Source organism: Atractosteus spatula, chromosome 1, assembly GCF_055471065.1.
Source record: "Atractosteus spatula isolate fAtrSpa1 chromosome 1, fAtrSpa1.hap1, whole genome shotgun sequence".
Lineage (NCBI taxonomy): Eukaryota > Metazoa > Chordata > Actinopteri > Semionotiformes > Lepisosteidae > Atractosteus > Atractosteus spatula.
In genome coordinates, this window is record NC_142706.1 from 66,584,276 (window position 1) to 66,610,904 (window position 26,629).

Genomic DNA, 26,629 nt, shown 5'->3' on the forward strand with positions numbered 1-26,629 from the left:
AGTTCAGTAGTAGGGAGTAAGCTCCCTGTGGCATTCAAACTCCTCCACCACAGCAAGATCATGATTGCAGGAGATGAAGAAAGGTATGATATCTATAGTAAGCGGAGAAAAATTGCTCTTTACACACCACACTGTTTCAGTCTCAGTGTAAGAAATTCCAATCCTGTTCTAAAACATTTTATACTGTTTTATCCTGTAGGAAGTACGTTAGGACATACTTCTATGTATGTTAGGACATGTTTCTAGTGTCATTTAAAGAACACACTTTAAAAAGAGCATAGATTTCTTCGTTGTTATGAAAAAGTTCAAACAAAATATACAGATGCAGATCACTTGTCATACCTGTACTGAAATAAAATTTATTATAGTTGATAAGAACGGTTAAAATAAAAATGTAATGAATTTTATGTGGTTGATTAAGTAAAAAAAATTAAGCATTACAATTGAATAAAGTTCTAAAAATTGTGTTTCTATGTAGCGATTACATCTTCACCCAAAATCATGTGATTTACTCCTAAGAAGGCACATAAACTATTTAATAAAAGTGGTTTATTGTAAATAAACATTTTCAAGACTATTGTTATTTATGCTATCAAGACCTTAAATACTTTATTCCTATAACATGTTAATAATAACATGACCTTCTGCTTGTCATTAGTAATCATTATAACATTATAGGCATTCATAAGGCAGATTTACACTATTAATACAATAATTTTTAAAATAAAGTGCCCTGACAGTATTGTTTTTGTTGTAATGTATTTTGAAAATGCACAATAATATCAATGTTTACGTCAGGCTTTTTTGTCAGTCTTGTTAAAATGAGTATTAATTGTAACAATACTCATAATCATTACCACAAATTCGAAACTACGTTTGTTACATGACAAAAGCTTCCATTTCGTCATTTAAGCTTTCTATACCTCCTATTCAGCTCTTAAGCAAATGTACTGTATGTCATCTTTGCTGAAGTATTCAGCAGACATCCATAATACTGTTTAAAGTTCAAACGGTGATCAAATTATTTTAGAATATGTGCATTGTGTGCTATGAATTCTACTTCTTGTTGCTGCTGACAGCTGTGTTGCCATTAACAGTTGCTCCGAGTTCATTTGAGCTAAACGTTGGTTTTGTATTTATTACTTTTTTGTACTTTTTTACTTTGCTGTGCTTAACAAAGATAAATTGTGTTAACCACACAATTACCAGAATATGTGATTTTCCTTTGTATATCAACCTTGTTAAATTTCGAATCCTCCTAGAATTTGGATTTTCGCGAACCACCCTCCTCTGCAGGACTGAATAAAGAACTGTTTCTCCAGAACCCCGAATCGTCAGTGAAGTTCTTCCATGTTCATAAATCATACTTTTGTAATTTATTCTTCCGTTTTGCATCTGTTGTATATTGCTGCATACAGCTGAAGATGTACGGCAATCTACTGTCTACATGCCAGTTCGCGCTGCAATGAGATTTAAACTCAATATTGAAATGAAAGAACCACTATTATTTTTTCGACGACGTACCCTTACATGCATAATTTGTAAGTGCATTATGTTTTGACCAAAACCTGTGAATGTTATACAAATACCTTCATTCTCCTATAGTGTTAACATCTATTAGTTTTTTAAAAAAGTTTTTAGTTGTTTTTTTTTAAATAACTGGCCGATATTTGCATCTCTATCCTTTTTGAGTGGTAAGTGAAATGATCGAATAGCCGAGCAACATCATTTTAAATCAGTTTTCTGTTACCCGGAAATGACGCAAAATACCCGCGACTCGTGCTGCTTCTGAAAGAAACGCAGGAGGGAAGAATTGGAATTGGAACTAAATGAGGATACGGGCATTCTTTGAGAACTTTTGCTTCGGTATCGATAAAAAATGAACAGCCGTTTACAAGAAATAAGGGAAAGACAGAAGCTTAGAAGACAGCTTTTAGCACAGCAGGTAAGGAAGAACATTTGCTGTGTGTACACGTTATGAAAACAAAAGATAACATAGCTCCCACTCAAATTGTGTTCCAGAATTATGTAATTTGGATTATTTCTGTAGGGGATTAGTTAACTATTTTTATGTGTTAATAGTTTAAGATTGTAATAAGGCGTTAACTGTAGAGAAGTTAGATTCACAAGAGAGTGATTTGAGATAAATTACATCAAATTCAATATTGCTAAAAAACAAAAATTCGCGGGTGTATACAGATCTCTAAAGCATTACGGCATTGCCCTTGGGAGTTGGATAAATATTTACAGTTCCAGTTCTGTTTTAATGATGAATTATATAATGAATAAATAGATAATGAATAAAATCGATACAAGCTCGTGGGGAGCAAAATTGCACCTAATTGCAATGTAAATTGACGTTAACAAATGCTGAGAATTTTTTTAGTGGAGATTACGTTATCATATTTTTGCTTGCTTTATTTATCTTGTTTATAAAATTAAACATTTTAAATGGTTTAACTGATGAACAGTAAAAACGTACAGTAGTTTTACGTCATTTAACATAAATGATTTGTTGATCACGTGAGAAGTGCTGTTCCTGTAACAAAAAACTTTAAAAAATCACGTGGTGGCTTAAAAGTATCGGGTGCTCCGAGTTTGATATTGGAGTCGAATTAAAATTGCAAACAAAAATTGATTAAGAATCTGCGCCAACCGCCGTTCAAAAATACAAATATAATTAATGTCAGAATATGAAAGATCTGACCATGGGCTGCTTGAGAAATGAAGACAGCATGTTTGCTATTGGTGTGATTGGAGGTGACCTATCAGTAAAAGAAGTTGCCTGGAGAATGAGATGCTCTATTTCAACAATCGGCTCACTAGTCCAGAGAAAACGGGAACCCAAATGCAGGCCTGGGGGGCAGAATTTCACTATGTCGGCCAGGACAGTCACATCAATCTGATCTATCTGCATAATTGTTAATAAACTGTATTGGGAAGCAGCAACGGACATTCCAGGAAGAAATCACAGTAGAATAACTAGTTCACCATTTGCATGAAAATTATCCGCATACTCCATTCAAGTCATTGAGAGTAACAGCGATGGCTGAGACACAAAATTGCTGTCTTCTGTTGCCGGAGCACATTTGTGGAGGCAACAGAGAGAGTGATGAACCCGTTTTTCCCCTTCAGAGACCTGCCAGAAGACATGTGAGAGGATGTCATGGCTAGCATTGCATTGTTAAATCCTGGGGGGAAGTAGAAGTGTGATAATGTGGAGTGAAATTTCCTTCAATTAAAAAATGTCTTGGATGCAGATTAATGCCGACCAATATATTAACAAGGTCCTTGATACAACACCTTTTCTGTAAATAAGAGCCAATCCAAGTGTCGATTTTAGCACCAGTACAATGAAAGACTGTCCAGGGCTAGGATTACCGTGGCAAGATTTCAAGAAAACAATGTCCAAGGTCTTGCTAAGGACAGCTTCTTCTCCTGACCTTTGTGTAATTGAACATGTGTGGGGGCAAATTGCTAATGCCATTGACAGGAGACAAACACAAACCCTCCAGCATTTCCTAGCTGGCGGTTGGTGCATAGAAGAGGGAAGAACACCATACATCACTGTATCCCAAAACTGGTCAAGTCTGTGCCTTAGTATTGTCAGGATTGTGGTAATGTTAATGGAGCTCATGCCCAATACAATTTAATTCATAACGTTCTTACTTTAAAAGTATGTTACATATAGTGAAATCATGATTTTGTTAATGTCATCTGATTTAACGTAATATTTGTGTCTAACAAAAGATTAAATATAATAAAAGTTGCCATTGTCACTCACATTCACCACCAGGTATGGAAAGCACAAGATGTAAGATTTTTTCTAATGGAAAATCACCAAGTTGAAAACAGTTTACTTGAGTGAGGGGAGTTTTTTCCTTTGCATCTCAACAAAATTAGTGTGTGGCAACTTGTAACGGGGGGCCTATATTTGTTATCATAGAGCAGATTTTTTTTCATAATTTAAATTTTGGAAGATTGAAAGATTCCATGATATCGATTTGCTGAATCCAAAAGAACACAGTCCAACAAATTCTACTAAGGTAATATACTGTATTTATACTGTTCTTCACAGCTAGGAGCTGAGAGTGCAGATAGCATTGGTGCGGTGTTGAACAGTAAGGAGGAACAGAAAGAAATTGAAGAAACCAGAGAGACATGCAGGTAAGAAAGAAACACTTTCATGGTTGTGTACAAAAATTGCTACAAATATTTGCCAGGCTAGAAATATGTTTGACAAAAACGTATTTGGTTACATTTTGATAAATAGTTTAATAAGCACCCAAAGGTACTTTGTTAGGTTTATTATTGTACCATTATTTGGGAACATAACATCTAGCATGATTGTCCAAAAACTACACTATTTTGTTTATTGAACATGTTCTTAATATTGGCAGGAGCATATGATGATCCAATTTGGTATCATCCTACATAATTATTGTTCCATCTTCTTGTTCTTAAATCGCTAAATATTAGAATAAGCCTCACAAATTTGGATTTTTTTATTTCCTAATATTTTAATCAAGGTATATTTATTCAGCTGAGCATTTCTTTAGTCTAACATTTAACCCATTTAATTGAAAAACATTTTCTTCCTACATGATGTCAGATTATTGAATTTAACATCTACTGATTTACACAGATGCTGAGTTTTATTCAAGTTGTTTTATTTAACTTTGTTGTTGTTTCTCTTACTGTTGTGTTTAAGTTAGTGTCTCCTTCATCTCTTTGTATTGGAGCATTCATGCAAATAAGCATTGCATTGCACTTGTGCATATGACAGATAAACTGAGACTAGCTCAATCATTGTTTCAGTGCCTTCCTTTGCTGTCCCTGACTCTACTCTACAAAGATCTAGGACTCTAGAATATTTTCTCTGATGAATTTTTCTCCTGCCAAGGGCTTCTTATGACACTTCGTCACCTGCTACTAAACGCAAGTGTCAGAATGAGGGAGAAGACCCTGAGGAGGCTGTTGAAGAGCAAAAGGTAACATTAACAGTCTTTTTCTTAGTTATGTATTTTAAAGATGGACAAGAGACAGAAAGTGACTAATCTGGAAAACACCTTCATGGTTTACTGGGGTCGTTTTGTTAAAATCTGACTCGCTTTAGCTAGAATGTGTATGCCATATTTTATTTTATTTTATTTTTACTTCTTTTGCTTTTTGGTTGCATGTCAAGTGCTTTTGGGTGTTTGTATTTTAAGTGGACTTAGTTTTTTTTCTTCTGAGAAAATTTTGCAAAAATATTATACAAAATTTATTTTTGGATAAGAAATAATAAGGAAAACCATATGTGCTGTGTTACATCCTCCTAGCCACCTGCGCGGTTTGAGTATGACAGATCCCAAATCCTGGATACCAAAACAACTAGATCGCTAAATCGCAATCCTTAAATTTGGGTATTGTTCTTCCATTAATTTGATGTTCTATTCTTTACCTTTATTTGAAATTTCTTTATTATTTGCAAGGATGAAGTAGAGCAACAGCAGCCTGATGAAAATGTGCCATATGAAGAAGTGTACAAGGATTCTAGTACATTTTTAAAGGTGGGCTCCTCAGATTAATTTCAAGGACAATATGTCTTCGTACAAAGAGGGTTTTGTGTTATCACTTTACAAGTAGTACAATTAAAATATCTAGATTATGTTAAATATATTTTAGATCTGTTATTTATATCTTACATTGCTTGTAAATTGCTGTGCGTTTTACTGCTATATACAGTGCTAATAAGTATAATGTATTAGTCACATGAAAAAATAATAGTATCTCTGATGACACTAAGTTGACCAATCTTTGTTTCAGGGAACTCAAAGCCTAAATCCTCATAATGACTACTGCCAACATTTTGTGGATACTGGTCATAGACCACAAAATTTCATTCGCGATGTAGGTATGTAATATGTAAAATATCTGAAGTTAAAGCTTGTATAATTTTTTTCTCTTCATAGCTTTTTAATTTTTCTTTTTCATATTTCTATATTAAAACAAGTTGGTTACACTTACTGATAATGATGATGTTTGGTTTGTGCAGTGTTGCCAATAAAATGTAAATTATACCTATGGATTACTGTTCTTTTTACCTTACCCTCAAAATGTATTCATATCAAGTTGATCAAGCAAAGATGTGCATTAGGATTTTTTTTAACATTTCAGAATAAAAACATGGTAAATTTATGATTGTCATTACACAAATTCACCACAAAATAATGTTAGATATATCTAAATAAACACCCTGTCAAAGATGAAAATATAATGCTTTAAACTTAATACTATGTAGTTTCACAGAAAAGCAGGAAGTTTATGGAATTTGGAAAACATCTTAGGTATCAAAGGAAATTGAACACAGAAGTAAACATTCTGTATCATTTCAACATGTGAAAATGAGATCATTGTCTCAAGATCTAAGTTAAAAGATCAGTGACCTAATCAATTCCATAAGACATCTAAGTTTCAACTGTGCTGTCCAGAACCAAGATGTTGAAGTGGGTGGTTGTCACTTTACCAGGAACAGGATATAAGAAAATTTTACCCCAGTGTGCAGATGACATCTTGCATCTGGAGCGTGTGGTAGAGGTCCTTGGCAACATAAAAAGACACACATTTACTAAACAAAATAATTGACTCCACAGCTGAAGGGAACCACATGATGTGGTTGTGTGAAATGTAAATTAAATTTTTGGACTGTCTCATCTGGAGTCTTATCAGCATGGAAAATGAAGCTTGTGTTGAATGTTATCCCTTCAAGTAAAAGTGGAATTGGCTTTGTTCTGCGTTAGTTATTTGGCACGGTCCTGGTGTTTCCGTTAGGACGGCAGAACAGGTGGATTTCAAAACTTACCAGGATATTTTTACCAAAAACTGGTGCTTTCTGTTGTTCAAGCTTAAGCATAGTTACAAGTGCATTTTACATTAAGGCAGTACAAAGCATAAATCAAACAACGTGACCAAAATGTTAAGAGCTCGAGAGGTCCTGCGTGGAGGAGTGGCTAAATATCCTTCAGGAGTAATTTAAAAACCTTATAATTAAAATGCTACTGGCAACACTTCCTCTTGGTTAAAGGCTTAAGGCAAAATGAAGGTTTGCAAAATACTGATTGCTCTAATAGGAATACATTTGATTCATTCAGCAATATATACAGCTGTTTTTGACTGATGTACTTATACAGTACATATGATAATGAAAGTCATGACTTCAGTTTTGGTTTTGGGGTTTGTTTCTATCAGAGTGTATATTTTGGTTTTCATGACAAATCATGTTATAATAACAGGTGAGAATGTAAATACATTTGGAGGCTATTGTATATGAAATTGATTCTGATTTAAATTTGTCCTGTTTTTTCAGGTCTTGCTGATAGATTTGAAGAGTATCCTAAACTCAGGGAATTGATAAGATTGAAAGATGAATTGATTGCAACAACAAATACCCCTCCCATGTAAGTTTAATACACAAATTCAAGTGCTGGTACATAAAATAATGTTTTAGTAAATTGATAGAGATTAAAGTATTTATCTTTTTTATACACATTTAGGCGCAGCTCCCTAATTTATGATAGTCATGAGTGAATGAATATTGAAGATTTAATATTAGAAAGTATTTAAATCAGTGGTTCTCATTTCTGGTATACACTGTTGTCTTGTTTTTTTTCCAGTTAATTGAGGTAATCAAAGTCTAATTTATTTCCGTTTTTGTTAAGTTTTTTTTTAATTTGTATTCAGCTCTTGAAAAGCTGAATGAGATTTGTAATTGGTATGAATCCTGTGTTAATTAGTGAGTTTTAGTACTGCCCTCATTCAGGTGTGCTAGCTTAAATATAACCTTAAGCAGAGAGAAAAGCATTGAATAATTAGGAGCTGTCTGATACAGTTTCATTTCCTCCTGTCTGTTCATCATCAATTAATCACCAATCAAGAGCTGCTCAGAAACAAGGGGGCATATTTATTAGCAAGCTGAGGAGAGACTGCATAAAGTTAAATGTGCTCAAGTTGTTGGAAATAAAGAACCTAAGAATAATGTACTTTTCTGAAACCAAGCTAAAGAAAGTAGATCAGTTATAGGTACCAATTAGCACGAGTGAGTAAGGGCCCAGTCAGAACAAAAACCAGCAAACACAGAGGAATTCCAAAACCAGTACTGAGAACAACTTGCTTAAATGATCAGATAATTTAAAATGTCAGATTAGTCATTAAGATAGAGATGTAGTAATTTTGTGTGTGCAGGCATACCTTATTAATGGAATATTTTTCATCTGCAGGCCAACTTTGTTATTGAAATGTTTTGATTAGTTCCAAATATAGATTGCTTCCTTCCACTTTAAAATGCCATGCTTATTTCTTAAAGGTATCTACAAGCAGATCTGGAAACTTTTGACTTGAGGGAACTAAAATGCAAATTTGATGTGATTCTCCTCGAGCCACCTTTGGAAGAATATTACAGAGAGTCGGGAAGCATAGCCAATGAGAAGTTTTGGACCTGGGATGATGTGAGTTAATCCAAAACATCTGAAAATAAGTTACATGCAAAATATATGTAACCATAAATGTTTAGGGTTGTCAAGATGATTGGGTAGATTTTTACTGCATACATGTATAAAAACTAAATCTTTCTAGTCTAATTTATTAAAAAAGTCATTCTCTTGCAGTCCAATATAAAGAAGGTTGTAAACCTATGATATATGTTACTCGTGTTTTGCTGTTAAAAATAAAATAGCTATTTTTCCCATCAACACTACTATCACAAAAAGGTTCAGAAATACAGCTTTGTGTTGTTATGGATTTGTAACTCCCTCTCATATTACTTTGCAGATAATGAAACTTGAAATTGAAGAAATCTCTGCACTGAGATCGTTTGTCTTTTTGTGGTGTGGATCTGGTGAAGGCCTCGATCTTGGTAGAATGGTACAGTATCAGCACCAGCAATCGTCACTTAAAATGCATTGAACTCAATTGAAATTTGTTGACAACCAGCAAGTGACTTTTATTCTCACTCTGAAGAATGGAAAGAAAAGCCTTTCCAAACATTCTGAGTACTTTACCCTAAGCTAAGTCCTGTTCAGATTCTAAATGCTTTTACATGTCCTGCACTAATGATTCAAGAATTGTAGCAACTATTAGGATGATATATTATTCCTAATAAAACAGGAATTAATTTGTTTGCTGAATTATAAGGTATAATAATAAATGCAGTGTACAGCCTGCAATGTAATGAACCCCAAAGTGCTTCACATGGTTAAAAAAATTACACTACGTAACAAATATACAAGGTCACTCTTCTGCCAAACTAAGCATTTCCCCAATGCTGTTTACATTTAATGAAATTCAGTGGTGGAGACCTATCTGCACGTTTTATTAATCACATCATTATACAGTATTAGTGTAAGTTCCTAGCTCCATGTGTCTCATACCCTTGAGCCAGTGAGCCACTGCCTTAGCACTAATCCTTGTTTTACTTCTATAAAGGAACTGCAGCTGTTTCATTTTGATCTTCTTTGTGGGTGTGTGTGGTGTGTGAGCATGTGGTGTACAGATTGAATTGCAAAAGGCATTTTGAAGGGCAACTTTTGTTTTGCTTATTGTATTTTAGTGTAGAGTAGGCTTAGTTCATGGTCCTGAATTATGCCTTTTTGTGATTTCTGGGCTACTCATTTGATTTGGGCCCCATGTCATTTCATGTAATCTTTGTTCTCCTGCAAACCCAGACGATTTGTAAATAATCTGCTATAAATATTGTAAAATAATGTAAGATTGTAAGAAATAAGCATTTTGCAGCATTTTTGCTGTGCCTTTTCAGTATTTCTTTTCTTCTTTCCTCAGTGCTTCCAAATACTGGAATTATCTGTTGTGTTCTTGTGCTGTCTCAATGTTTCAGCTACATTGTGCATTTTAAAAAAATGTAATAGAAAATACTGGATTATTTCATTTGCATATGTTCTCTCTGTCATGAGACATTGATTAATGAACATTCTTCATGCTACATTTCCTCCTAAGTAGCCTTTTCTGGTTATTTTAATGAAGAGGCCAACATTAGTTTGAGGATTTGTGGTTAGGTTCCACTTGCCAAAATAATACTGTTGTATTTTTAATATTTTGTGTATAATATGTACCTTTACTCATTTAGTTTAGGTGTTTGGCCATTGATTGGAAGACCATTAACTCTTTTTGTTTGATATTCCTTATTCATAATATTTTCACATTTTCAATGAACAAGCTGGATATTAAATGGTGTGTCGTTTCATTTAAATCTGTCCGTGGTTCACTATGAAAATTTATTTTCTTGTAGTGTTTACGAAAATGGGGCTTCCGAAGATGTGAAGACATTTGCTGGATCAAAACCAACAAGAATAATCCTGGGAAAACAAAAACTCTGGACCCCAAGGCAGTCTTCCAGAGAACAAAGGTACAAATTGTGTTCAAGTAAAAAGAAAAATAATAAGGGTGCTTTTCAAATATTGTATGAAAATAAGGAGGACTATATAAAGTGAACAATGTTTTAAACATTTATTTTACACTTCTGTGTATAGCTCCAAAGTTTGTGGAGCTGTCACCATCAATAATTGTATTCTTAAGGTCTTTTATTGTGTTGTGAATGCTCTTTTTTCAACCTGAGGCACATTGATATGCAGATAAGAGAGAAGTGCAAGGGTCCTGGAAATGATCCTCATGCTGAGAGACCGTAGGGAGTAAGGGTGAAAGGCCTTTTTTTGTTCTTTTTGGAACGTGTATTGCCATTGATTGGTGTCAGATTACTCCACTCTTTATTCAACATGGCAAGAAAAAACGTAGGTTTTAGCATTTTTGGTCACTATGGTTTTTGTAATGGCACTAAATATTATTTAAAAAGTATTATCTACTAGGTTTGAATTTAATTTAAGGTTTGTAAAGGAGGAAAAATATATTCATATTTAATTAAATGTGTCATTAAGTAAATTGCAGCTGGTGTTTTAGACAAGAGTAGAATAGATTGTACTATTTTCCACATGGAGTGAAATGAACTTTCCAGTATTTGTATAGCCCAAACTGAAAACTGTTTGAATTTTTTCATTGCGATTTTACCACTTCCTAATGGGAGTCTGATGTTTATCCATGTTCTTCATTTATCACTTTAGAAATAAGTTGGTGTCAAAAGTTAATTTTTCTGGTCTTCTTTTAGGAACATTGCCTCATGGGAATTAAAGGAACAGTAAGGCGAAGCACCGATGGAGATTTCATCCACGCTAATGTGGATATTGACCTGATTATTACAGAGGAACCAGAAATTGGAAACATCGAGAAACCTGTGGAGATCTTTCACATTATTGAACATTTCTGTCTTGGTCGAAGACGGCTCCATCTTTTTGGAAGAGATAGCACGATAAGACCAGGTAAGAGAGAATGTCTACTGGAAGCAGTATTTGTTGTAATGTGAGAGAAAGCAAGAAGTTCTAGATCTAGTACTAGATTTGTTTACATTTTTAAGATTTAAATAGTTTTATCAAGCATCACTTAAATAATCACTTGCTGTTTAGTATTAGTTTAAATATTTGTGTCATTAAATATTTGTCTGATAGTTACGTTTCATCTTTAAACTGATTCATTGTTGAATAGCTACAGTTATCCTTACTATTATCAACATGTATCTTGACATTTTTTAGTTTTTTGTCTGGAGTTGTTTCAGGCTGAGAACCACATTAACAAGGTCATCATAATTCACTCTAGATTTGTGCAGGGTGACACCTATTATAAAATGGAACCTTGAAGCGACTTAGCACAACTTTTCATTGTTAGCTGCGTCATTGCCAGAGCTCATGCTTCGACCGCAACATCTGCTAGACTGACTGGCTACTTAGTAGGGTTGGCTACCGCCTCTGGAAAACGTACCACAGTACACATGGATGTACCTTGGTATATACCACAAACTATTTTGCACGTTTATATATGGAGACTCTCATAGTTTGATTTCATGATTAGTAAGCATATTGAGTTCTTGCAAAATAAAGTAATGAAAATTCTTATTTTGTTGTTTTATTAGAGCCAAAGAACTAGAAATAACATTGAACAGTGTAACAGAACAATTTAACATGCAGATTTGTGTCAGTCACGCAATGATTAAATCTTTTCTCACAAGGTATTGGAGGTTAATTTTGCTTAGCAAGATGACAATGTAAAATTCAAAATATGACAGGTACTTATAAGTTGTAACATTTTTTCTTTACAGTGAGTAAACTTGACATTCACAGCCTTATGAAACATGTTTAGCATGTTCGATTGCTCTTTGCTATTTCATCTAAAACGTCAAAGAATCCTCAATACTTGCTTAAAACATTACTGCGACAAGACATTCTATATTTTCTTAAACAGCTTAAGACAATCTTACTTACAAAAAAAATCAAAGCATGTCTAATGGTAGTAATGGAATTAAAAACATGATCAAGACTAGACTTCCTTCTCGACTAGAGTTATAGTAGAATCGGAGAAACTATAGAAAAAACAGCACATGTTCAATGGGTCATTGAAAATAAGTATGTAACGTACCATTCACAACGTCAATGGTACACAACCCTTAATATTACAACAACCGTACCCCATGGATTTGTAAAGGAGTATTTGATGATAATTTTCTCTGATTTTCCATAAAAATATATGGATACTCTTAGAAATTAGATTTGCCTCAGCAAGACAACTCTAAGGAATAACCATATGTTTTTCAGGAGAAATAAGAAAAATAATCCCGGTGTTATCATCAAATACTCCTTTCCGCGTGATTTCCAAAATCACGTCATATCTCTAAAGTTAATAGGCGATGATATGTGGGACTTTTTTTACTCACTCTTTTAAAGTTAATGACATTTTATCGCAGTCATTCTTTGAATCAAATTTGATTTTATGAATATAAACAGTAGGAAATCTTTGTTAAAATCGTTTAACAAAAACATAGTTTGCTTAACCCCAGTACATTTTACTGTGTCAATTTCCAAACCACTTGAAATAAAAGGCTTATGAGTGGCAGTAGACTAATTGTATTAGTGAAAACACAACATAACCATTTAGAGCTAAAATAGCATCACCGATTACAAAGATTAAGCTTTGTTGTGGTATTCAGGTGCTATTTAAACAGAATAAAGTGTAGGTTCTCTATGTTTCAGTAACCAGTATTTACTTATACATTATCTGTTATTATTTCTACAGGTTGGCTGACAGTGGGGCCAACATTAACCAACAGCAATTTTAATGCTGAAGCATACGTGTCGAACTTCAACGTGCCCAACTCGCACTTGACAGGGTGCACGGAAGAGATCGAGAGACTTCGTCCCAAATCCCCGCCTCCAAAATCCAAATCGGAAAGAGGCGGTGGAGCCCCAAGAGGAGGAGGAAGGGGAGGGGTATCAGCAGGACGTGGAGACCGGGGGAGGGAGCGGAACAGGCCCAATTTCCGTGGCGACAGAGGGGGTTTCAGGGGACGCGGTGGACCTCACAGGGGGGTATTCCCTCCACGATAGAAATTAGCAGGGAGTCAAGAACCCTCTTTTCTTTTTTTTTACCCTTTAATTTATGAGGGAACATCAAAATTTAGTTATCAAGTAGGGATCTTCCAGAGAGTGGACATGGGCCTGCAATTTCTTATTGGCTAGACACACTTTACCACGAATGGAGAGAATAGTGTAACTATTTTTAAGTAAAACGTTTTTTGTATTACATGTCAGTGATGAGAAGGTTCTATTTTTATTATTTTATTATTTTTTTAATTACAAATTTTTGCAAAGGTGTGTCCGCTGGCTGCTTCGAGGAAGGCCTAGTGCCCTCATCAGAGGCATTTTATTGCATTAAAAAGAAGAATTTCTATTTTTGTTATATCTGTGGGGCTAAAACCGTCACCTGCAAAGATTTTATTTTTTCTACTATCCACAAAAAATTAAAATGTTTTTATCATCAGAATGGTAGTAATTTGACCTAGCTTAAAAATGAAACATGACCGTCTTTGAAGATAACTATTTAACATCTCCATCCAGTATCAACTACCCTTCTTTCCCCTTTTCTCTTTTTGAGGTGAAAGATCTGCAAGCATTTACAATTTACCATAGAATTAAGGTTTTCCCTTAGGTAATTTGTTAATTTTACAAACTGGTTTAACTGGTAAAATGCTAAATGGCAAAAAAAAAATTAAAAAGGAAGTGTTGATTACTAAATGTAATCTAAATATCTCATCAAACTAGGATTAAACTAACATCCCTACTGTATTACTGAAATAAAAATGGAACTTTATTTGGCCACTAGTTTTCTTATTTTACTATGCACTGGAAATGATCTTTGCCAACATAGGACATTTTTTTTCTTGTTGTCCAGTGTTTTGAACATTTTTATAAAATATTACATAAATGTACTTGTTGAAATACAAACATTTCCCCAAGTTTTTTTTAATGGGGGGAAAAACACTCTTGATTTTTAATAAAACCTTCCATCAAACCTTGTATTATTTTGTTATATTTTAACAGGTTGACAACACCCTTAAAGTAATTTTTGTTCAGGGGACCAAAATATCTTGGCTTGCAAAATAATCAGATGCCTTATTACTTACAGTATGACATTTTGGAACACTGGTAGTCTGGTTGGAAAAATGCAAGCTGATTTGTTTCATTTATATTTTGGAAGTATTTAATGTTTTCATTTTAGTCTAGAAAATTATCAATTAAATAACTAAGGAGCTGGATGCTTGAAAACTGTGTAGTGTAGTGGACTGGAGCGGCATGAAATTCAGCTGCTTTGTGGATTTTTTATTCTTTTAGGTGCTAATTAACTCCTGCACAGTATGGCAACTATTAGCCTCTACCAAACTAAATTGGGGATCTCTCAATATACATCAATGTAGCATTCTGTAAAACAACAGATGTTGCACTTACCATAGAAATCCCACATCGGTCATGCTTTACAACATGTGGCCCCAGAAATCTCTCACCTTAGCAGCTGCATGGGAGAGATGATGCTATTATGGACTTCTTGTGCCTTCTGCCATGTTGCTGGTTGAAACTACTAATAATTTTGTACTGCTGCCATATTCAGGAACCACACTGCCAGATATCTTCCACATGGCACCTGCAGCAATACAGACCTATATGTAACCAGGACTTTGCATACTAAAGCCTCTGTTAATCCTTTTTTCCCCAAATTGTCTGCATTTTTATTTTCAGCTGATACACTGTGGTTTTAAAATCCTGGTGAATGATGCTGTACATAAATAACGATGCAGAATTCATGTGTAAACCTTAAGTTCCCCGATATAAATACATGGAATATGAGCCCCCATTTGTCTTTAAAATTTACCATTTGTGTATTTATTGTCATAATTGATATACAGCAAATTAGTACATGGGTTTAATCCAACAAGTAATTTGTCAAATGTGGCTATGCACCATTCTACATCAAAATCTGTGTTAACCAATCTGATTCATTGGTATGACATCTCCACACAGGAAATAATATTTACTCTCAAGAGTTGACATATACAGTCTGTTACTCCCATTTTCTTCAAAAAATATTCTTGACTAGACACAGTAGATGTGAATGAGGGACACACTGAACACAGACAAGAAATAGCCCACTGACATCAATAAGTGCCAATAAAAGCAATCTCAGTGTTTTATTTTCCTTAAGTACAGATGTGTACTGGTTGGAAGGTTTTGATAAAGACAGATCACATTTCTGAATCTGTATGTGGTACTACACTTTACTGCCATAGCAACTGCACCATTAAGTGTCTAAAAATGGAAAATCATGCCTCAGTAGTGGTGGGACAGATTTGATTTGCTTTGTTTTTAGAGAATAAACAAAGATAGTTTTACAGCTGTGACCTACTTTTACATTGTAAAGCTTGTGTTGGTCACATATAGATTTTTTAAAACCTAATTCTACAGTTTTATGATTTCACAATGAAATCCACATATCCAATATCAGTCGATATTAAGACTAATATGTAATTACTGTAATCATATTTAAGAAGGCCCCACTATCTTTGTAAAGAACAAGAAAAACAAACAGATCTGCACTGGATTATAAATGGCACACCATGCTAATTATAGACTGCATGCTGGAAAAAAAGCTTTAAACTGTACCAGAATAAATTTACAATCTTGGAAACAGATTTTACATTATATGAACAAATGTAAAGTGGAAATTTGAACTAAGCTGATTCACCAGCATTTCCAAAGGGCCGTATAGAACAAGGGTGACATCTAGTGGTGACAGTGCTATGACAATATTAGTTTCATTGGAGATAAACTTGTGCAGGATGATCATGTAATCCACATTCACATCACAACTAATTCAAAATTATCTGCAGAAAACACACAGAGAAAACCCAACCCACACAACAAATCTGATAAATATTTCAGCCCATCACATAATTTGCCCTGTTTATTCCCAGATGAAACTTAGCAGTGCAAAAATTCTATAGCTCACAATGCAACACATTTCAGTACTGCAGATTTCTATCCTGTCTTTACTGTTTTATAATGTGTTTTTCTGAATACCAAAACAACTTTCACAAATGTTTCCAACTAAAACATCTTCAGAGAGGATAACCCATTATTGATCAAACAAATCGTATGGAAACTTAAGTTTAGTTTACAACAAAAGTCATACAATATTCCATAATAAGCAGTATTAAGAAAGAATCTCTACACGGAGACCTTTGTGTTATGCTCATAAGACAAAATAAGGTAAATTTAAGATTACTGTATGCTTTCCACTGTGTATGACACCCAAACAATAATAAGAATTGTCTCACAATTAAGTGAGAATTAATATTTTAGCACAATTAATATTTTTAGCAACTTTAATGTCCAGAATAAAGTAAAAGCTTACTTACACAAAATAAGTCAAGGAAACACCACCATAGTTTGAACACTGCCACAGTGACACCACCAATGCCAATTTGTTATTTTGCGATCTTTTGAAAAGGTGCAGAGGTATCAGTTTCTTTAATAATATCCTTAAGTCTATTTCTTTTGTTTTCTATTTTTTTTTCTTCTAGACCAGTAGTTCCCAATGTGTTGTACTGGGACCACTATCAAGACTCTGGATGGTCCTCCAGACAGTCTGTGGGCCAGTACAACTACTGATCAATCCAGAAATAATGCCAATGTCTTCACCTTTTGTGTTGGACAGAATAATATTGAACTCATGATGCTAAATGTGAAAATGAGTTAAGGTAAAAGATACCTCTTTTAAATGATACCATTTAGCATCAAATTCAAGGTGAAAACTGAAATCAAATCCATAGGCCTGACAGCATCAGAGCCAATACTTTTCTCTCCAAATGAACAAATCCACTAATATAGTGAGTAATACTAACCTTGTATAATGTGTCAGGTATACACACATACCTGTGTATCTGAAATACAGTATATATTTGATATATTTGCATTTTTAAAGCCTTGTATGAAATGATGGGCAGTGAACACATAAAAATTATTTTCCATACTGATGTCACCTGGCTGTCACAGAGGAATCCACTCTCCCTCATTTTCAAACTATGCAAAGAGATGAAAATCAACCCATCGATGACTGAATGAATTGTTTGCTCAACCAGCATTCTTATCTGATATTTTTCATATTCTGATTTCCAGGGAATATTTTTAGCAACTTTAATGTCCAGAATAAAGTAAAAGCTTAACACATGGAACTGTGATGTGCCTGTCGGACTGCAGAGCATTTTATTATTTCCCAGAATCAGACGCAGGCTTTACTTGGATCAGAACACCGTTTGGAAACAAGGAGATCAATGCTGAGCATCCACCAAAAGAGGTGGATAATCTTGAGGCCATATGGGCTACTGAAGCTGATATTCAGTGAGAAAACATGATAGATTACTATCAAGATAGATAGATTACTAATTGTGCATTAGTACAGAGTACCCTGGGCTAATTGACATAGCTCTGAAGCACTTACAACAGCTTCAACAACTTACAAAGGCAAAACTGGATTTTTAACACTTCCTAGATTTATAAGCAAAATAAGACAAACCCTGGCTGAACATGGAGTCAAATATGAGATTTAAGCTCTCCATTTTAAAGACAGACTTCCATTTGCTGGTGTCTCATCAGAAATAGCACTATTAATCAAAACAGGTCAGCAAATGAGTTAAATGTAATAGTAGAAAAATATGTGAATGCTCTCCTTAAAAAGAACCCTAATAGCTACATTTTTAAAATATTATGGCACTATAAGTATTTTTATTATTATTGGGAGCAGAGTTGCCTGTGAAAGTGTTAGAATCGTTTGAGCATTCCGTAGGCCAAAATGTTTTAGGAACATTGGTCTACTCTAGACTCTATGGGTAGAAAATATGGATTCACATTCTGCTAATATACATGGTGTGTTTTGGGTTTTATAAGTAATGCAATGTATGATTATATAGTTATTCTAAGATTTTATTTCTTGCAAGAATAATAACATGGTTTATGCATTAAAAATATTATAAACCATTTTGTTGTGTTTATGTTATTAAAATACTCTTTACAAACAGTGCAAGTCAGTATCAAACTATACTAAACTTTATCCTCTTTCATATCTATTTTTCATAAAACTCTTCTATCATACCTACGGGAAGGTAATCATTTACGATACAGCTGATATCCCAAATGTACAACAAAACAATTCAGTATACATTTCAGCTCAACAAAACATGAAGACAAAAATACAAAAAAGTGTTAAAAATTAACAATTTCACAATGCAGCCTAGAATTTTCCAAAAATATCAGTCAGTTCATCTCAGATGTCCATCAAGAGCAAACAGAGCTGTAAGTTGGAATTTTGGATTTTATAACAGCAAAACTTGCCTGAAACAGAAACAACACTTTGAATTGCCTACTGTACTACTTTCCAAACACACATTTCAATAAGAAAAAACATCCCTTCCACTACTCAAATTACAAAAACATGCAAAAGTCTAGTGCAATCTACTTCCACAATTTTTTTCATTTCAATTTTTAATAGGGAATTCTATATTTTCTTTTTTTACTTATGGTGGAGAATGATGAATAAAATTTAACCTGTGCATGAAAAATGCCTCTACCAGCTGAGCCACTGGGAAAGCATCACTTATGTTTGAAATCCAAGGTTTTTTTCATAGTTTGTGACTAATATACAGTATTAAATCATTGAATTGACTCAGTACTCTGGTTATGTACTGCACTTCTCCCAACTTAAAGGGGAACTGCAGTTCCAATTTCTCAGACTGGTGATTAAATCTCAGTAGCAATATAAATTCATTAACGTTTCAGAAAAATAATGACAAATTTCAAATTAAGCACAAAATCATGAACTTTGTGAAACTAATGTAAGCCGCCATGTTGTTGCAAACTCATATTCGAGTTTCCACAAATTGCAACCTGAAGCAGCCCCTTCCTGCTCACTAGTCTCCATAATGACTAACGTAATGTGATATATGAGCGATTAAATACAGGTTGTGCAGGAGACATTTCACCGCAGAAATGTTCCAATGTGATCTGCATGCAGAGTTAATAAGTAAGTATTATTTGTCTCGAAATCGAGAGCAATATTGCTATTGGATTAAAAGAGATGTATTGACAAGCCTGCTTGTTTACAATGTCATAGGGCCACACAAGACCAGAAGTTTTGTTGCCTCATTCTGAATCACAGAACATGGTCCTGCACATACCTGGAAATTTAATCTCTTTTGTGATTAAATTGGAGGTTTTACAAGTTACTGTGCACATTTTATTTTTATTGCAGTTTGAAATGCACTCATCGGTGCTGATTCTTTCTAACCCCAAAATATGCAAATGGCATTGCAGGTCCCCTTTAATTATGTTAAAAATGACTCAGTTACATAACCCCCTGAACATTATGTCAAGTTAAGTTTGTGTACTGCAGAATTTTAAAAAGAAACATGACACAAACCATTGTGGTGATACATGATTCAGGCACTTTAGATAAACATAGGTGCTCTTGACAAATTCTACAAATCTGTGAGTGTAATAATGGGAGTTTAGTTACATGGCTTACCTTTCCCCCATACTCCTCTAGACTTTGTAATGCACTGATCACCTTCTCTTTGTATTTCTTGTCCATCAGTCTCTTTGAAAGCTAAAAATACAGTATAATATTGTTTTGAAATGTTAGACGTAGAACATCCTAAAGTTCATGCTTAATCCCAAATCCTCAAACTAAATTACTTTATTAATTTCATATTTCTAGACTGATTTTACATAGCATTTTGCAAAAATAAGCTAATGTTCACTTTAGTCTTTAGAAAGGCAAATAATACCTGCACTAAAGTTATATATAAGATATAAAAATAAACTTATTGATGTTTTTACTAGTTTTGTGAAGCATTTCTTTTCAAATCATTCTGCAAGATGTACTAGTATATTTCAGCAGTTACCAACGTTATGATTTTGATAAAAATCTTACACTGGTGAGTATATGTTTAAGAAAGTCATTCAGAGCAGGACCAACAACAGCACTTAGTTGAACCAGGGCATTCAACCCTCTTTCGAAGACCTCAGCATCCGTGTGTGTCTTAAGGGAGGAACAGACAAAGAAATTTTAAATCAACATACAGTATGTAGATATAAACAGTATGTAAAATATTATACATATAGTATTATACATAAAAAAGTTGTTATATTTTGTCCATGGTATGGAATATATAAGCTTTTGTAAACTATAGAGATCTTCATATTTGTTACAGAAGATAAATATTTATAGAACAATATAAAAGGAACAATATCAGGAGGTCAGGACAGGAGAAAAAGTGTTCGTTGTTTGAGCAGTGCTGGTGTGAAAATGTAATGTACGGTACATCAGAACTGAAACCCACATGCTTTGAAGAACCAGATACTGGATGGCTTGAGAAGAAAGAACTACTCAAGGACAAGGACAAAACGTACAACACACAAAACTGCAAAGGTAAGTGGTGATGTCTTCCTTTATAAAGGCTTTGAGTAATTGATGAGCTAAGAGGGAAACAGGTGTGTGATGAAACTTAGGCTCCCCCTCCTCCGAGACTTAATTTTCACATCTCACCAGAGCTGCTTTTAGTGCTGGCACCAGTTTTGGAAGCAAGGGTATAGCCTTTTCAGCTGCACCATCAACAAGGAGTAACTCTCTAAAGCCCTCTTGTGACACAAATGTGTATGGATGTTTAGTCTCTCTCAGCCCCTGAAAGACAAAAGAAAATATTCTTTCATTTATTACTAGTTTTAGAGTCCAAGCAATAAAAAGATTTTTGACTTAAAACTATAGAATAAAACAAACATAGTAAATGTAGATAGTACTGGAAGAGTTCTTCTGTTTGTACATTTTATATTTAACAGCTGCCAAAGCAATACAGGGAGACCTAGTATGTTTCTTTCTTTGAACTAATCCCATTTGCTATGTTTTATTCCAGGCAGATATTCAAATCATATATAATACATTATTTGACATAGTGACTAAAGTCACAACTAAGTTTTGTTTTAAACATGTTACTTAAATCATGCAGTTTCACTGAATGCTTAAGAACAGGAAAGATCTTTGGCTTTTTAAATCCTTCACTTATGATATATTGCATATCTCATTTTACAAATTTGGCCAACATTTTTACATTTTAAGGACATTATCCAGGTACAGTGAGACCATAACTATCATGAATAATTTGGATTTGCTCTTCCTTTGACCACAGAAAATATCATTCAAAGATACCGAGACAAGAAATACATAAAATTCTTGGCAATCACCACAGAAAAAATAACTTTTTTCAATTACCCTAAAACCAACAGTTTTTTCCAGACTAGGAAATCCCTAAGGTAGGCTTATTCCCAGAATTGCCAAGGTTCTAATAGTAGCTAGATACTAACAGGAATGCTTTTTTTTATTCCCACTGGAAAAAGAATCAGCTATTATTCAATTTCATCTCTGTGCTACATCAAGCTTTCCAATCATGTACTTCATGAAGCAATATGGAGACTGCCTGAGTGGGTCTCCATACACCTGTTTTAACAGCTGTGCAACCTACTCAGGTTCAATTCAAAGGCTGAAATCCAGAGGACATACACAAAAAGGAAGAGCAGAGAATTCTCTTCCTTCTTTTTAGGTTTAGCTTCTATAGATGGATTGTATAGAATGGATTTTTCCAAATACCAAAACAAAAACATTATTATAGCATGATGGCTGAACAAGCAACCCCCCCAAAAATAACAGTTTACCTCAGCAAGTGTCACAAGTAAAGGATCAAAATCAATGGATGCTGGAGGAATGTCCCACCGCAACTTGTGTTTGACAGATCCATGAACCAGTCTAAGCAAATGAAATAAAGTGGCAATATAACATTAATTTCAATACATTTCAAATTTCAAAAGTCATGAACTATGAAACAAAAGCCAAACTGTTTACATTTAAAGTCAGCTTTGTTTTGAGCTCTAGCAAAACAGAAAAGTGAAATTTGAAATAAGAATCTACTTTATTTAAGGAACCTAAATAAATTTTTATTAGGAACAGTACTTCTACAACACACATCATTTGAAAAGAATAACAGTACCTGCAGGGTATGCCCCCTTTGGAGTACACTGCTGAAAATGCTGACTGTGTCTTCCCTGGACCACAGAACTGAAATTTAAGCACAAGAAGTAAAAACAAGGTTGTTTCAGGGTAACATGGCTGTTTCTCACTACAAAGCTGTTAATCTAATTATATAGTTCACACTTTCATGCGTGCATGCATTAAAGAGGTGGTCTATACCCACCTCTTCATTTTAGATATTGTTGGATAATTGATATATTAATCACACTCCAGAACTCAATATGTGCTCTATCTATAAAACAAATATCAACACAGTGATAAAAACAGTGGTCTAAAAACAAATATCAACACAGTGAGGAAACTAGGAAACCTGATGTGTTAATCTAACTTCCAAAACTGACAGCTGTCTGTTTGTGACATGCAGCAGATAAGGTAACATGCAAAGAGTGCATATTTCCAGCTCCCATTACAGAAAAATAAATGGCAAAGATCACAAACTAATATTCCCTGTGCTCAACTAAAGGAAACTCTGACAAAGCAGACCTACAGACAACAAATTTAGCTTTGCAGAAGAAAACACTTACAGGATCCACCGTCTTTGGGTTGAGTTGATCACTGGGCTTTGCCACAGGCTTGCCTACAGGAACCTGGGATTCTAAAGTCACTCTTAGTGCTGGTTCGGCTTTAGCTTTCCGTGTTGCAGGTTTCCCACGGAAAGTTGCAGACATTCTGCTTTCATAAAGTTTTCCCTAAAATATAACAAAAAACTAATAAAAAACCATCCAGGATTATCCAGGATTAGTGCTGTTAAATGTTATATTTATTACAAGAAACAGAAAACGACATGATAGGCTTTTGAAGTCACTGATATTCCAATTATTTTTTCAGCACCATTTCCAAAGAACATTATGTGTCCAGTGACAATAGTATGTCCTCAATATTATATGGAAACTCACCTTTGAGTTCAAACTCGTGCAACGTGCAGTAACATAGCATCAGTGCCCAGCTTCACATTTTCAACTGTCTGGAGAGGAGATAAAAGAGTGGAATGACTTTCATGGTTAATAAATAATATATGGTTATATATTTATTGTTAATGAATATATTGCAGATCTTTGACTGAGGGCTTCCCAGTTTTAAGACTGCTTAAATACATCTATCTTAGTGAAGCCTAAGAATTATACCATCAGTTGCACTGACAAAGAAATGAAAAGGTTTTTACCGGGATCTATACTGAACACAAAATAAGAAGATATATAGAAGATAAGAAGATATTTGGAGATGGAAATGACTAGATAGGATGTCTTCAGCAATCGGGATAGATAACAGAAAAAAAGGATAAGAGAAAAACTAACTTAATGACAACATACTATATCCACACACTGCATCTACACCAACATGACAAATAGAGGACCCTAAACAGAAATAAGACTGATAATTCCTTGAAAGTAGTGAAAGCTATGAGAGCACATTAGACATGCATCTTCCAAGGTTTTAAAATTGGAAGCAATCACAACCTGCAAAACAATCATAGGAGTTCTGTATTACAGTCAGTTAAAATCTGTATAATATAATCTTCAATAATACAAATAATGTCAACAAAAACCTCATATTTTAAATTTTAAATTAGGATCCACAAGAAGTATGTAGAAAACTGAATTTCAATGCTGCATCTGACAAACTTACCTTGAACACATTTGAGGATTTTGTAGGAACTCTCTAAGCTAGAAGTAAGTTTAAGCTAGAAGTTCAAAAAAGTATTACCCTTCTAAGATTCAGTGATGATACTAACCTTTTACAGTGACAAAAACAGCTAGTAGATTATCAAAAAGTCATGAGGTCTCATCACACCATAAAACTACACAGTGAGAAACCTTTGAAGTTATAATCCTCGATGTGTAGATGCTCCAACACTGGGAATTATCAGAAGGCTCTATTCATAGACAAAAGACCCTAACCCTCTCATCAAAACAAATAATTGTGTATTCTTTTTTTTTGTTTAAAAATCAAAACATGGAGTATACAACTGAATCTGAGTTAATTTGGAACATAACAATAGGTCAATTTGTACCTAGACTGTGGCATGCAATAATTAAAAACAGTTCAGAATTATCTGTATATATTAAAAATGGGACTGTTTTCAGAGTTTTCTCTGAAATGCCCACTGTGGCATCAAAAGATCGACATTAAACGTACGTCGCCTATTATTACTAGTGTTCCTGTGAACACTGCAGTGACAAAACGCCAAACAGATCCAGTTTAAATCCAAACCCAGGCTAAATTAAAGCAGTCTGCCAACAATACAGCATGCCGAGATTCTGATTTTAGAGTTTTAAACAATAACGTCAAATTACTTAAGGATTATTGGAAATTAAAATAGAGCAAGGAACAGAGAATCGAAGACAATCCCGCGTGCAGTCTGCTGAATGTCAGTATTATTCACACGCGGAGCATGCTACCAGTGTAAAAACGCATTAAAAAATACTTACCGAAACTACTGGTCTAGACATATATTCACAACACATGGATGCTTACTGCGTTTCTTTGTTTACACTGCAGAGACAAGCGACTTGTTGCTATGATTTTTTTTGTACTACGGAAAAGCGAGAGGGACAAATGATCTTCTTAAATCAGCTTATGATTAGGAGGTTTGGTCGTTTGAAATTTTCGATGCCTGTTCAGTAGCACTTTGGATTAGACGGTCTGTGGCGAATGATTAAATTTAGTAGGGTCATATTGTTATGTAGTATTATTATAAAGTCACGCATTACCTATTTTCTCAATCAGAAATGAGTTTTTTTTCCCCATCTACGAAGTAGAATGTCTCAAAATATTATATATTTTCTTTAAAAATACTAGAAAGATGGAAGTTTATCATGTTTGTGATTATTTGATTTAAATAGGAATAGTCAATCATTTATTTCTATATGTATTGATTTCTGTACATATTGATAGAAAATAAAATAAAAACTGACAAGACAAACTGTAAGATAGTCAAGCAAGGCCTTAAAAAAGGTGAGTTTTAAGTTTAGATTTAAAAATAGTGAAAGAATCTGCTTCTTCACATTAGTCACATTAGTGGCATTCCATAATTCAGCAGTGACAGAGAAAGCGTGGTCACTAATAGTTCAATATTTACTTCTCTGGGTACAATGAGCAATGGGCCAGCCTCAACAGAACGGACCCTATAGGAAGCAATGTATACATTAAAGAGTTCAGAAATGTATAATGGAGCCAAAATATTCGGAGCCTTATAAGTCTGTAACAAGATGTTATATTGAATATGTTACTTTAGGGCAACCAGTGGAGAGATTTAAGAGTAAGAGACATGTGCCAAGGTCTAGTATATTGCAAGTTACTGAGGAGCAGAAGGAAAGCATAAAGCAAAGAGTTGCAGAATTAAATAGAAATAGAAATAAATGAACAAAGCACCTAGAATTAGACATTGATAGAAATGGCTTATATGGGCAATATTTCTGACAAAAACAGGTACATGTATTAATATTTTTTTTCTTTGGAGCTTGAACAACAAGAAAGGTCAATAAGGACTCCCAAGTTATGGACTAAGGCTGAATGGGAAAGTCATTGACCATTACTGTGAAACTCTCCAGCCTTTCCAGCTGATGTTAACTTCCCACCAGTAATATTTTTGTTTTGTCACTAGCTTCAAACAATTCAAGGTCAACCGGTGCTTAATGTCAGGCAAGCTAGTGATAAGTGACTGAGGTGAGATTTCACAAGGAGGAGAGTTTTTAACGTGGATCTTGATATTATCTGCATAACAATGAAACTGAAGATCTTTTTGGCATATGATGTTACTGAGAGGAAGCATATAAACAATAACAAGTGGAACTAATACTGAGCCTTTCAGCACACCAAGATTGACTGGGACCATGGAAGTTTTATGAGGACCAAATTAAACAAAATATTGCCTGCCAGTCAGATATGAGTGATACCATTTAAAGACTGTGTCATTGATAAAAACGTGTGCAACCATTTGGGCTACAGTGATACAAAAGCTTCACAAAGATCAAGGAATCTCAGTATGAAAACCAGACTGGAATGCTTGAAACTGATCATTTGTTACCATGTGTGCCTGTAGATGATGTGCAAACACACATTCAAAGAAATG

General features: G+C 34.3%; 2 protein-coding genes across 2 annotated transcripts; one reads left to right on the plus strand and one right to left on the minus strand.

Moving 5' to 3' along the window:
- The first annotated feature begins 1,768 nt into the window (after positions 1-1,768).
- Positions 1,769-14,442, plus strand: mettl14 (methyltransferase 14, N6-adenosine-methyltransferase non-catalytic subunit). The gene is made up of 11 exons (XM_088924395.1): positions 1,769-1,945; positions 4,079-4,167; positions 4,904-4,991; positions 5,475-5,552; positions 5,809-5,896; positions 7,349-7,439; positions 8,345-8,486; positions 8,809-8,901; positions 10,283-10,399; positions 11,153-11,363; positions 13,168-14,442. The coding sequence occupies exons 1-11, from the start codon at positions 1,880-1,882 to the stop codon at positions 13,476-13,478; spliced, it is 1,374 nt and encodes a 457-aa protein (XP_088780521.1). The 5' UTR covers positions 1,769-1,879; the 3' UTR covers positions 13,479-14,442.
- A 1,147-nt stretch (positions 14,443-15,589) lies between these two features.
- On the minus strand, positions 15,590-25,094 carry LOC148841614 (PACRG-like protein). Its single transcript, XM_088918453.1, has 9 exons — positions 24,987-25,094; positions 23,454-23,521; positions 23,082-23,246; positions 22,517-22,584; positions 22,185-22,275; positions 21,025-21,159; positions 20,410-20,517; positions 20,002-20,082; positions 15,590-18,812 (listed from the first exon to the last, which is right to left on the minus strand). Exons 3-9 carry the CDS (start codon positions 23,223-23,225, stop codon positions 18,756-18,758), a joined length of 684 nt encoding a protein of 227 aa, XP_088774579.1. The 5' UTR covers positions 23,226-23,246; positions 23,454-23,521; positions 24,987-25,094; the 3' UTR covers positions 15,590-18,755.
- Between the last annotated feature and the right edge of the window lie 1,535 nt (positions 25,095-26,629).

Excerpts from the sequence above, each read along its gene's own strand:
- mettl14 (XM_088924395.1), top strand. The coding sequence starts at position 1,880 with ATGAACAGCCGTTTACAAGAAATAAGGGAAAGACAGAAGCTTAGAAGA. Across the intron at positions 4,168-4,903 it reads GAAACCAGAGAGACATGCAG|GGCTTCTTATGACACTTCGT; the intron begins GTAAGAAAGAAA and ends TCTCCTGCCAAG. Across the intron at positions 10,400-11,152 it reads CAGTCTTCCAGAGAACAAAG|GAACATTGCCTCATGGGAAT; the intron begins GTACAAATTGTG and ends GTCTTCTTTTAG.
- LOC148841614 (XM_088918453.1), bottom strand. The coding sequence starts at position 23,225 with ATGTCTGCAACTTTCCGTGGGAAACCTGCAACACGGAAAGCTAAAGCC. Across the intron at positions 22,585-23,081 it reads ACCCAAAGACGGTGGATCCT|TTCTGTGGTCCAGGGAAGAC; the intron begins GTAAGTGTTTTC and ends CTTAAATTTCAG. Across the intron at positions 22,276-22,516 it reads AAAGGGGGCATACCCTGCAG|ACTGGTTCATGGATCTGTCA; the intron begins GTACTGTTATTC and ends TCATTTGCTTAG.